This window comes from Chroicocephalus ridibundus, chromosome 5 (assembly GCF_963924245.1).
Source record: "Chroicocephalus ridibundus chromosome 5, bChrRid1.1, whole genome shotgun sequence".
Classification (NCBI taxonomy): Eukaryota; Metazoa; Chordata; class Aves; order Charadriiformes; family Laridae; genus Chroicocephalus; species Chroicocephalus ridibundus.
Genome location: NC_086288.1, coordinates 7448317 through 7460940, shown reverse-complemented (window position 1 = coordinate 7460940; position 12624 = coordinate 7448317). Strand labels below are relative to the sequence as shown.

The window sequence follows — 12624 nt, the reverse complement described above, 5'->3', positions numbered from 1 at the left end:
GCATCATCTTTTACTGAGCAAGACATGCACCCTCTCCAGGAATACTCACCCAACAGCCAAGGGCACATTTAAGCCCTTTATGTGCTTCGTCGTAGCTGCGTCTGGATCAGCAGCCTCATTAATACTGCACGTGCCGAGCGACCAGCAATTAATGGCACAAGCAGATCCTTCTTCCCACCCAAGATAAACAGCAGGGTCGGAGTTGCAGTTTCTGTGACTTATCAGTGGCATCGGGAAGAATTTAAATTCAATTTTGTGGCTTTTTTTCTTGGAAAGACCCAAGTTACTCTTTACACTGAGGCAAGTATATTCATACTGTCATAGGTCCAACCAGTATGTTACTATGTAGAGCAGAACGTTATTTTTTATATCTACTAAATTACTAGCAGAACTTTCTCTAAAGCAATCATAAACCATTTTTTTTCTGGCCACAAACATGATCTCAAAATACCAGTGGTCAAGCGCCGTTATTGCTGGGTAATTAAAGCAGCGGCATGATGGCTGTGCAGAGAAGCTGCCGGAGAGGGGACGGAAACGACCTTGGCCTTGGCAGGAGGTGACATCCTTGGTCCTTTCCATTTCTAAGCGCTATCGGTGACCCCCATCGCTCAGCCCCAGCCCTTGCAGGCACCAGCACAAGGGAGATCTGGTTGCTCTGACACCCTGCAACCACGTACAAGGGTTACACAGCGCGGTGGGGGTTGGAAGGGACCTCTGGAGATCATCTCGTCCAACCCCCCGCCAAAGCAGGGCCACCCAGAGCAGGTTGGACAGGAATGCGTCCAGGCAGGTCTTGAATATCTCCAGAGGAGACTCCACAACAGGCTTTGACAGGGGACACGGACGGGAGCCTGCGAGCCTTTGGGGGCCCGGTGAGGATGAGACAACTGCTCCCGGGGCAAGGAACGGCATTCGCACAGCTGATCCCCCTCGCTCCTCCCGCATTACTCACGGAGAGGGCCCTCGCAGCCAGCGCATCTGGAATCTCTTTTCCCTGCATTCCTCCATGTGTCTGTAGCTAAGAATAGTGTCTTTTCTCAGAAACATAAAACTCTGAAGTGAGCTTTTAAAGAAACGTTGGCCGTGTCAAGCTCTCCAGGGCAGGCGGCGCGGGACGGGCGGTTTTTAGTGCCTGACCCAGCGGTAGTCACAGAATTATTTACAAGAAACAAGAAGTATAAACCGTGATGCGGTAGACCCAAAACTACCATTTTCTATGAGGACAAAATATCTGGGCTTCTAGTGCTGTACCGCCGCCGTAGAAGCCGGCGCAACCTTCCCTTACATTTCAGAGAATAAAGATTTGGCACAGCTCATGCCCTTACGTATCTTACACAAACCCACGCTTTCCCACTGCGGGAATACGCAACGGTTTTAGCATCGCTTGACATGAACCTGGTCTCCGATCCCACCGAGCAGGTCCCTGGAGCTCTGGGATGCTTCACTCCGGCTCTGGTGACAGAGGGGTGAAGAACATGCAGTTCTGCTCCACCTGCCGTCAAAACCCTTTCCAGGCTCCTGCAGCAGCCAAAAGACCCAACGCCTTTTCAAACAAGGGTGGTGAACGGTTTGGAGAAGTGAGGTGGCAAAAGAAAAGCCAGTTGTGCCCAGACTCTCTAAACCTCTCGTCCACCAGCAAACGGTTCAAAAAAACCTGCTGGTACTTCACTTTTTAATCAGTACATAAATAAAATCCAGTAAATTCAACTAGTCGTTGTTGTGCGAGAGGCAAGTAAATGTTGAAGTGGATAAATTAGAAAATAATAGTCAGTGTTCTCCTGCATTGAGCTGTGGCTATGTTGTGGACGGACCGGAGGGATTTTGGTTTTTCTAGCAACTCGGTGACAATTTTCCTGCACTTCTGTGAATTGAAGTTTAATGACAAACTGGCTACGGGGAGCGGGCGGCCACGGGGACAGAGTATGTGAGCTCACAGCACGTCTGAGACACACTTCCGCAAAATGAGACTGTCACATTCGACAAATGAACACCATTTTAAATCGGAGGAAGGCTGCACACTTGGTTATAAGCCCAGCGAGAAGGCTCGTGAGGTTCTTGGGAGAATAACCTCACCCCAGCATGAGAGGTATTAACAAAACACATTTATGCGTCAGCCCTTGGCAGGTGGCACAAGGGTCCCCCAGGAACACAGGGATTATTGGCTCTTCTCCTGGAGGCCTACCTTCTCCTGTCACCCCTCCAACTTCCTGAAATGCAAGGCGGTGCTTTTTAAAATAATCGTAGAATCATAGAATCATTTAGGTTGGAAAAGACCCTTGGGATCATCGAGTCCAACCATCATCTCCACTCTACAAAGCTCTCCCTTACACCATATCCCTTAACACCACATCTAAACGAGTCTAATCATTAATTTATTTTTTTTTCGTGAGCATTAAGAAACTATACTGCCACTTTCAGTGGCAAAAAAAATATTTTGCTCCTCAGTAATAAATGTTCATAGGATACAAAGGTTAACAGAAGAGACTCCTGGACACAATAAGGTGATTACGGGCACTAGATTTGGAACCAGGTAACACTTCCCCTTCCCTCCTCCTACTTGGAAGACCGTACCTCGGATAGGTGCAGAGCAGACAGAAGAGCGATGCTCGCTGGTGGATCCTGGAGGCTTTTCCGTTCTCTGCCACTATTTGCTATTATTTCTTTTTAATTGTGCATCACGCATCTGCTTGCGTGACTGCCGAGGAGTCGAGTTTTGGAAGAGGTAAATTGTATTTATGCAGTGGGGAGGGAAGTTTGGCATTCCATCAACTACTGAATCTTACTCTATCCTGTAATTTATCACGGGGCAGTCTAGAGCTCCAGATAGGTGTCCCCTTTTTCTATGTTTGGTTTAATTAAACCTCCCTAAATTAATAATTCAGACATTATCACTGCGAGCTTAATTATTGTTAGGAGAAGCAATGTGGCTGCACTGAATCTATCTAAATACAACCTCCTATCTTTTCTTCCTCTTCAAAAAGCCAAAGGAATACTAAAGCACATGGATAGAGTGTAATTCTGCTCCAGAATCACGAAGGACCTACAGCAGTCTCAATACAGAACCCCTTTCCTTTAGGCTTCATCTAAAACTGAGCCAACCTTTGAAGCCCCAGCGTTTATCTCCACCCAGCCCATCTCTGGATACGCAAAATGGTTCTCAGGATCTGAGTTTCCACTATTACAAAATTCATCTTTCTAAAGAACTCGCATTTTCCCTCCTCTGTCATGTCTCTTGATTTACTCGCCTTCCTATGAATTTTAGGATTTTCTGTTCGCCCGAGAGGCAGAAGTCCAGGGCTTGTAAGAGTCACACAGAGGACACAGCGCTGTGCTCTGATGACATGGAAAGTCTGAATCAGACTTAGTCAACTTAAGTGGACTGAGCCGATCCAACCAAGACACAAACACAGAGTAGATCAGAGGAACTTCTCTCTATGGAAGGAGCCAGGGCCTTCTCTGTGCCCTGGCCATCTTTCAAACACCATTTAAGGTAACTCTTGTACAATTTTTCAAAGGACAGCCCTCCAACAGCAGAGAAAGCAACTCAACTTTCAGCGGAAACACAGGATACCTCTATTAATTGTACCCAGAATTCAAGCTTTGTCGGTGGCCAAACAGCCCTCTGACTGTAGCCAGCAAAAGGCAAACGACATCTTTGTTGCTTTGAAAAGCTCCTGCTGACCTGCATGTTCTCCGTAGCGTCGCCAAGCAATCCTCCGAAAGTGATAGCGTTGGTCACTGTGGCCAGGTAGATGAAAAGAATGGCTGAAAGGGCTTGAATATTTAAAGCGTCGTAGAAGTCACTGGCGAAGAACGGCGCTTTCCTCTTTATGTCTTTGATTAAGCCACCACAGAATCTGAAAAGACAAGCAAGAGAAGACTCGTGGCTAAATGTTTCCCAGTGAAAGTCACCGAGATAAGTAATCGGAAACGTTGCCAGAAATGAAGTATTATCAGAAAGGGGTGAGATCATCACATTACATACTAGTCTTATCGGTCCAGGGATATCACTGAGATAATGCTGTAAGGAAAGATAAAATCTTGAGCGTGTGATACAGCTGGAAAGAGACAAATCTCAGGAACATCAGCCCTACTTCTGCTGAAACAGACCCCTGAAGTTCGCAGTTCAGGAATCTTGCCCGTTGGGGTGTTTTTCTCCCAACGATATTGGTTGATGTAATAAAATATATTAACTCTAGTCTAAATCCCTGCCTAAATTTCTCCACGTGGCAGACACAGGGGTTGGGTGAGCCAAACCATCTGCTAAATGGAAAAACGCTTCAAACCGTTAACCAGAGATAGAACTAGAAGTAAAAACGCAAGTAAGTGAAATCATCTTGGAGCACGAGACAGCTCCACTTGCAGATGTATTTTTTTTTGTACCGTCACAGGCAAGACCGTATTTAACTCTTATACACTCCACGCGGCTCTGATGCTGCCAGCATGAAAAACGTTCCTGTTTTGCCTCTTGTTCCTGTGTAGACAGTTCACCACCACCGCCAGGACTGTTCAGGGGCTCTGTACGCAGAGAGGACGGTGGCAGACAGGCACACATTACTTTCTGACCCAGAATCAGGACGTTATCGACTGCCCTGTATGCGCCAAGGTGTAATTTCAGACTTTTCACCTGGAATTTAGATATTCTCCTAGAACTTAAATAAATACAGAGTGGGAGGGAGGGCACAATGCCACCATGAAAACCTGCGTATTGGCCCTGAAATGCTGAGCACGCCATTTTATGGCCACCTGAACTGCATTCCCACTCTCGTGGACTTCTACATGGCACACACGCAGAGTACTAAAGCAGAGTAAGGCCTCGGGCTCTGTTACCTTCTGTATTTCTACCCCGTAAAAGCCTTCGTCTGTGCAATTCAACCACTGCAGGAACGTCTGGAAAAGGGAACGTCTCTGCTTTTGGCTAAAGCACTTCCAGTAATCCAAGTGGAAACTGTAGCTGCGCCCGCCACGGTTACCCCCCTTACGGTTCATCTAACTTCACAGACTTTCAACAGCCAACACCTACCTGGGCCTTCTTTCATTTTTGAGTGCCCCATTTAAGACACTTTGTAATTTGCTGAGGCTGGACGTCCAGAACCCTTCAGACAGTCTCATACTGGGCACTAAAAACGCCAGGACACATGTTGGGGCCCCAGCTCGACCTACACAAACACTATGTCGGGATGGAAAGCAGAAGGGGTGAAACGGTTCTGGCCAGGGGAGCGCTGCCACCTTGCTTGGGTCACACCAGATCCATCACGCTGAGCGGTGCGTTACCCACCTGCCAGTTCGTTGAAGCTCTTCACAGTCCCCGTGGCCCCCACCGCCGTGTCCTCCATCATGAGGCGTGTCTCCATTCATCTGCAGGTTCTCTCCACCAGAGTACATGTTTTTTCTAGAAAGAAGGCAAGCCAAACTGAAGCTCACTGCACTGCCCACGGGCTCCACAAAACATAATCCACACACAGCTCCTCCAAATGAGCGTCACACAACCTATCCTGAAGCCGCGTTGTACAAAGGAGACCAGAAGGCTGACCTGGTGGCAGCCAGCGTGGAATGTAGCGTGTCAGAAAGACCAAGCAGAACCCCAAAGAGGCTGGATAACCACGATGGGTGTTATAATATGCCTACAACATCACCTTTAAAGAACTGCAAGAACGTCCTCCCTCCAGCTATTAAGAAAGACCTGAAAATATCTAAATAATGAGATGCAGGTCATGCCGCAGGTGGTCAATAAACCTGGTGCACCCAAAGCAGCAGCTCTTCCCATCGCCTTTTCAGAACTGATGCATACTGTCCTTCCTGACGGAGCTAAAACCGCCTATCTCCTGCTATTACCTTTTATCTGAAGAAGGAAGAGACTTGGGGGGCTCTATCCTGATGGCCGGATCCCATTCCCCTGGGGGGAGCACGATGACTTCATCCAGAAACTCATCGATGCCAGCGATCAGGTCCTGCCGGTCCTTGGCTTTATAGGCAATGTCGTGGAACACCTGCAAGGAAAAGACAGACTCCATGGGGATATGGTTTGCATCTCCTGTAGCCCAGACTCCAGGGGCAACTACCAAGTTTTATTCTACAAACCCAACTTATTCGTTCTCCAAAAAGTATCAGGACACTCGGCACAAGGGTGTGTGAACCTCAGGAAAGCCCCTTCCTTTGGCTGGTCATTCAACAATAGAAGTTCTTTTCTTAACAGCATATTTCTAATTTTTAGCAAAATATCCGTTTCTAACCTTCTAAAAATGTTACTAAAGCAATTAACCATTTTGCTTACCCAAAAAAAGTTTTCCTTTTCCTATAAATAAGGAGTTTTGATTATCCTTTGAGAAGCCACTTTTACAAAGCCACAAAAAAAGGGTCGATTCTCTTTTCCTACCTACTTCACTCTATCAAAAAATAGGTTAGTTTTCAACCCTGTGACCTAGAAACGATGACAATATTTACTCAAAAATAAAAACAAGAAGCACAAACTACTTTTGCTAAAAGAGTCAGTATTATTGATGAAGAGTGAATGAGAGAGGAGAGGAAAAAGAGCATTAATATTGGATTTTACAGAAATCTTCTGGACTGCTCGGAGTGAAGGTGGCTCAGCCCACATGACAGACTTAATAAGAACAGTCAGGGGTAGGAAGGAGGGCTCTGGGGCTATGGAATGACAGAAAACAGAAGAGTTGAGACCAGGCGAGCGGTAATTAAGGGAACTGTAGGAGACCAGAACAACATATGGAGAAAGCAAGAAACAAACACAACGTAAATCAGCCCAGACGCGCAGAGCCCACGGGACACTGGAAGAAAGAAGCCGTAAATGAATACTGAAAGCCCCATCGTCTCAACGAGGTGTATGATTAGCAAGTAATTGCTAGCTACTCATGGATAATATATAAGCAGTGCCTGAATGAAGAAGTGCTCTGGGATCCAGAGCAACACACAACGGCACGTCCTGGGTGTGACCATTTCTGCGGTAATTACCTGGAGCGTAGCTGCGGGTTACTGGCATCCTGGAATGTGACACCAGGCGCGCACCGCGACAACAGTAATTCAGAGATTAATTCACAGTCTATTTGAAAGAGCGACTGCTAGCAGGAAAATACGCACGATGGGCAAAAACTTCCTATAGTCATGCTTTTACAAAAACATGAAGCCAGATGAAATAATTATGTGAACAGATGGAATTAGGAAGTGATATTTGGATATTTCAAACTTATGTGCAGCCTACCTATGCGTCCATTCCAGTCGACCACGCTGGAGGAAAGGACATCATTATTAGCTCATGAAGTGAAACCTGGGAGAAACCATCTCACATGGGAGATGTCAAGACACCTACCTCATCCGACATCAGAGTGGCGATGGCTCGGCCGATCTCATGGTAGGACTTTGCTTTGCCCTTCGGTCCCAGTAGAATGAAGAGAAATCTGAAAAAACAAAGATTGTTCTCATTCAGGATAAAAAAATGGATTGTTTATCACTTACACAATATCTAGATGGAAATTCAGCTTAAAAAAGCTGTGGCCCTTGTTAGAGATCCAGTGGCCTCCAGCTAAGTTGGGAGCAGAGGTTACACCCTGCAGCCCATCGTGCTTACTTGGACAAGCAAGACACTACCCAGAATTTTTCTCCCCAAAAGCCTTAAAAGTAGCCTTGAGACCACTGTGGCCAAATGCTATCACAACCCTACGCAGAAGACGCTACCGTCCAGCAACCTAGACTTCGGGATGAGGTGAAGAAAGGACGTTCTTCCAATGCCCAGTGCCTGGAAGTGAACTACGCACGACGGATGCAGCTCTAGCGCTGAGCGGTTGGGAATCCATGCCCTGTGCACCACAGAAAGCCCATCCACCTCCATAGTGACTTACTTGCTCACATGTTGCTGGTACAGAGGGAAGACGCTATTAACAGCTTAGTTGTTACGGAGGCAATTTAAGGCGTAAACCTATTCCAATGGTAGGCACCATCAGCGAGGGTGACTATATCTACAAGGTATTAGGAGTTCATTTCTTACATGATCTCTTTGGGCAGCAATTCTACCCAAGTCACTGCTAACGAAGTTTGAAAGAACACCACGATATGAAATTTGGAGATAGGAAATTACCGCTCTTGATCTTTCCTGCCCTTGCTTTTGTCAGTGCTAACGTGCTATGAATGAGGACTCGCCCACATGGCGTTATGTTCTAATGAGATTCCTTAATGGAAAAGGCTATACATGGGAAATGGATGGTTTTGGCAATAAAATTGTCTAGCAGTTGTGCCAGAATAATGGGAATGCTGGTGAAAGGTGACTGGATTTTCCAACCTCTTAATTGACGCTCATTAGAAAAAGTTTTAAGTATGGCCTCAAGGTTGGTTGGATCTTCAAAGGTACCTAGATCCTCCTGGCCTGGAATGAAAAACTAAAAAAAACCCACCACCATTCAAATAATACTTAATTCAGGAAAGATCTAAGCCTTATCTTAAACACTCCCGGTTCCTAAATTATGTTTTGTATCAATGCTGAAATGGTAAAAGCCATTACCTCCTGTAGAAATACTCTAAAGTTGATTTCATGCTGTAGACAGGTGCCAAGCTGGCAGTTACTTACTCACACAACGTCTACAGCCTTGGCTGTAGAAACATGAGCTTCCTATAAATCCCCTGTTCGGATTTGTCCCAGGAAAAAAGATTTGGTTCACGGCTATGACATGAAAATACATCTGTCTTCATGCTCATCTCTTCACCTTGCCAATTGGCTTGTGAAGAAAGCCCTGTTCCTTCTGTTGGCCATCTCACATCGTGGCCAACATTCGGTGGCCTGTGGGACTTCAATGGAGACCAACCATGCCGCTCAGATGGTCTCGTTTGAGGCATTCAGCCGGACTCTAACTAGTGACCTCGAGATAAACGTCTCTCTGTCTCGCACATCAACTCATCCTTGCAATTAGCAACAAAAGAAGTCACATGGCAGGAAACCAACTTCTCCATTTCACCTAATTTAGCAAAGACTGGGAATTATTGGGGCAATTTTCAGCAAGCTCAAACAGAAACACTAATAGCTGCCCAAAACAACTTTAAAACTGCCTGAACTGAGCCTTTTTCCAATTACAGCCGTACCTTTCAATCAGTAATGGAAAATAAACACACTATAACCTTTGCTAAGCTGCCTCATCTAAAACCTTTTGCATTACCTTCCAGTGTGAATTTGGGTTAGCTCCAACTTCCAGGCACAAATTTCGATTGTCTCCCATAGCGAGACTGAAGAACCCTCCATAATTTAATTCCTTTAAATATCCTCCCCTATCGATCCAGTCCCCCGTAGCCATCTGTCAGTCAGGCTAAGCCATTGGAGGCTTTTCTCCTCTCTTTAGCCACTTTGACGGCTCTTCTGCAAACCTTCTCTGATGTATCAGCATCTTCCTCAGGGAAATCATCCAAGAGCTGGCAGTTTTGGCAGTGCAAATACACAGATGAAATAACCTACGTTAACTATATGTTTTCTCAAAAGCTGCTGATAAAACGTGAAAGAGAAGAGGGTAGAGAAGTGTGACACCTCACCAGGAGTACTTCTCCCCTTACAACCACCGTATTTAGTATTATTTTAGCCTCCTGAATCAAAATATCATGAGGTACTAACTCAAATGTCTTATATTATATCCAAACAAGTACTTCGTATTTTAAAAAAATCTAAAGCCCTATTAAAAAAAGGCATCAAGATAGGAGGACGGGATCCATAAATACATATTAATTGGTATTACTAAAAGTAACGCTTCCTAATCAAGTTCTTTCCGAGGCTTTCGAGTGCTTTCCCTAAGGTTCACAGGGAGGTGAGTAAGCCATACACGCCTAGGTCATGTCCTCTGCTCTCCTCCTACCTCCTGGAACTTTCCTTGTCTTTCACGAGTTATTACAAAACAACATGAAAGACAAACTGTTCCTCAGCCAACTCTTTTAAAACCCTAGGATGCAAATTATCCAAATACATTAAGTTGAAAAAAAGGCTCCTAACTTCAGAAGTTGCTGTTCTCCTCATTTTCCAGGGGAGCGAGACATTTTCTAACCATCTTCTGAAATAATTACACCAGCTGGCTCTCTTCCAACGCCTAACAGAGGTACCTGAACGCTCTTGCATTTACTAAAATCTTCTTGAAAACAAGCAGCTTGTGACAATTTCTAAATTCTTTTGTCCTGACCAATTCAGCTCAGAATTGCCTTCAGCATGTAGAATGAGACCTTTTAAAGGGCCAAAATATTACAAACACAACAACATTAATGCATTTTAGTGGTCTGGATGAGATTATGTTTACATGCATTTAATATCATTTAGTTAATGAATACTTCCGCCTGAGAAAGCCCTCCCTTCTAGCTGCGACATAGTCCTCTCCTCTTCTTCTGCCAAGATGAAGGCCAGCACAGAATTCCTCTCTGCTGCGTGCAAACGCGTGCCGAGTTATCAGATGTCCACTTCTGATACCTAGCATTGCTAAGGATGCTTCAACGCAGAGAACATGAGGTCTCACCTCATACCACTGAGCTCAAAGGCTCTCTGAAGCAGTAAAAAAATTCACTGTTTCTCCTGAACGCCTCGGACAACGGCTTACAGACAGGGCTGACAGCCCTCGCACCCAGGACACCTGGGCTTGAACTTTGTATGACCACACCGAGCGCTCCCAATCCTTTGCTTCCAAGCTGATAATGACCCAGAAACTCAGTAATTTATTATTTTGTTTTACCTAAAGCACTATTCCTCCTCTCGTTTTTGCACGCTTTGCCCTTCGTAAGCAGATGATGACCACCGATAATGGCTGATTCACCTTTTAATCATATGGACTATGCTACCAAACCCAACAAGAGTAAGTTCATTCTCCCAGAGGAGTAATTCCAATTCGAAATGGACAAACGTGCCCTGGCCAACACACCGTAAACCCAGCCAATGCACGCGGAGGATCTAAACGTGCATAAACCAGCAATACTGTGCCCAAGCCCGGTACCATGGGGTTGTGGAGCTAACAACCTGCTAAGAGCGAACACAACCCTCCTGGACCTTGGCGGGAAGTGACACCAGAGACCGTGGGGCAGAACTTCCACCTAGTTTGCCCCAGGAAGCAACGAGGCTTTACGTGCTGTGCTCCTGAGAAATTTGGCTAGAAACCTCCCCAAAATCACATGAAGAGCACACTTAGGAGGTGGGGAGTGACCACAAAGTCAGTGCAGCACTAATATTTTGCCATCCATTTGGGACATCCTGCAAGAAATTAATAACGTCCAGGACTATCAAGTTCCCACACAGGTTAAGGGTCATGGTGAAAACTGTCCCAGGACCAAGCCTCACCACGGTCTCTCCACAAGCTGACCATCGGGGCAGGAGACAAGGTCATTGTGTGTCCCGTGCTCCCCCCTCAGCACCCCTCCCAAAAAAAAATTTTAAAATTAAAAAATAAAGAAGAAGAGCAACTAAAACCAGATTCAAGTTGAGCCTGTTCATCCATGCCTACCTCCCAAATCTGGAGCAAGCAAGAGCAGCAACTCTGTAAGGGTTAAAAGGCACCTACAGGAAGGAAACTAAGAAAGGTCCTGAAGAAAATGTTATTTTTGAGAGGGGTGAGGGGAAGCAGCCCTTCTGTTGCTGGACACCATGTGAGATGCCTGCAAGGCATCCAGCATTTCCAATAGAGATACACATTGATGGACTCAAGGGCTGAAAGAACAGCCTCTTGATGTGTTTTTCCAGTAGAATCTACGGCCTGGACCACTGATGAAAGGAGCACAACTTCAGACTGCAGTAACAAAGGAGATGGTGAAGTGTTTGGTCCGTCTTCTATTTCCCACAGGTGATCCCTCAAGTTTTGGGCACCGTACCAACACGGCAAGCTTCTCACATGGTGTCCAACACACGAAGGCAGACAGACAAAGATAATCCTTTGCTGCCGGATCTCCCATTTCCCAGAGCAAGTCCTTCTGCTGGAAAAACTGCTAAAGGACACAGCCCCGAAAACCATTTCAATGCTGTAATTAACGAGCAAGACACACATTTGAAGAGAGGCAAGACACACTCGCTTACAAAGAAGAAAAGATGCCTTTGGAGTTAAAAGCTGAAGCGAGGAGAATCTGACTCCTGGTTCTGCCACATGCTTCCTAAGTGACCTTTGGGCAAGTTGCTTCATTTCATTTGAGACTTGTAGACGCAGGCAATTTCCCAGCACTACATATTAGACTGTGCAAGTCTGTGCAGCTTATCTCCAAAAAAAATCTTTCCCTTGCTCATTCTTCATCTTTTTTTTTTCCCCCATCAACATTACATTAACGCAGCAGACCTCAACGCATAATTGCGCATCTCTTTTATGAACATAAAAAGCTACCCATCTATTACCTTGTCCAGAGGAGAAGCAGCCATACCCAAGCCGTGGTGCAAGCGCTGTAGCCAAGTGCTTGCCAAAACGAGGAGTTCATAGCACCGCGCAATTACATTCCACCTGAGAAAACCCAAGTCCCTAAAGGTTTTTTCAATCCGATCGGTAAAAAGAAAACTCGACACAGTGAAAAGCTGGGGTCCCCCTATACCCATCTCAGATCCCCGATTTTTATTATTAGGGCTGTATGAAAGCACCCTGCTGAGAAACTTTTCCTGGAAAGTTCATCAGATCTTGCTGGTTTCTT

General features: G+C 45.7%; 1 protein-coding gene across 4 annotated transcripts in view; it reads right to left on the bottom strand.

Moving 5' to 3' along the window:
* SLC4A4 (solute carrier family 4 member 4) overlaps positions 1–12624 on the bottom strand; it is a 207645-nt gene that overhangs the window by 39167 nt on the left and 155854 nt on the right. For all 4 annotated transcript variants that reach the window (XM_063337111.1, XM_063337113.1, XM_063337114.1 and 1 more), the window contains 4 exons: positions 7325–7412; positions 5836–5990; positions 5279–5392; positions 3683–3857 (listed from right to left, as the gene is read on the bottom strand). In XM_063337111.1, coding sequence (XP_063193181.1) covers positions 3683–3857; positions 5279–5392; positions 5836–5990; positions 7325–7412 — 532 coding nt within the window. The remainder of the gene's footprint in view (positions 1–3682; positions 3858–5278; positions 5393–5835; positions 5991–7324; positions 7413–12624) is intronic.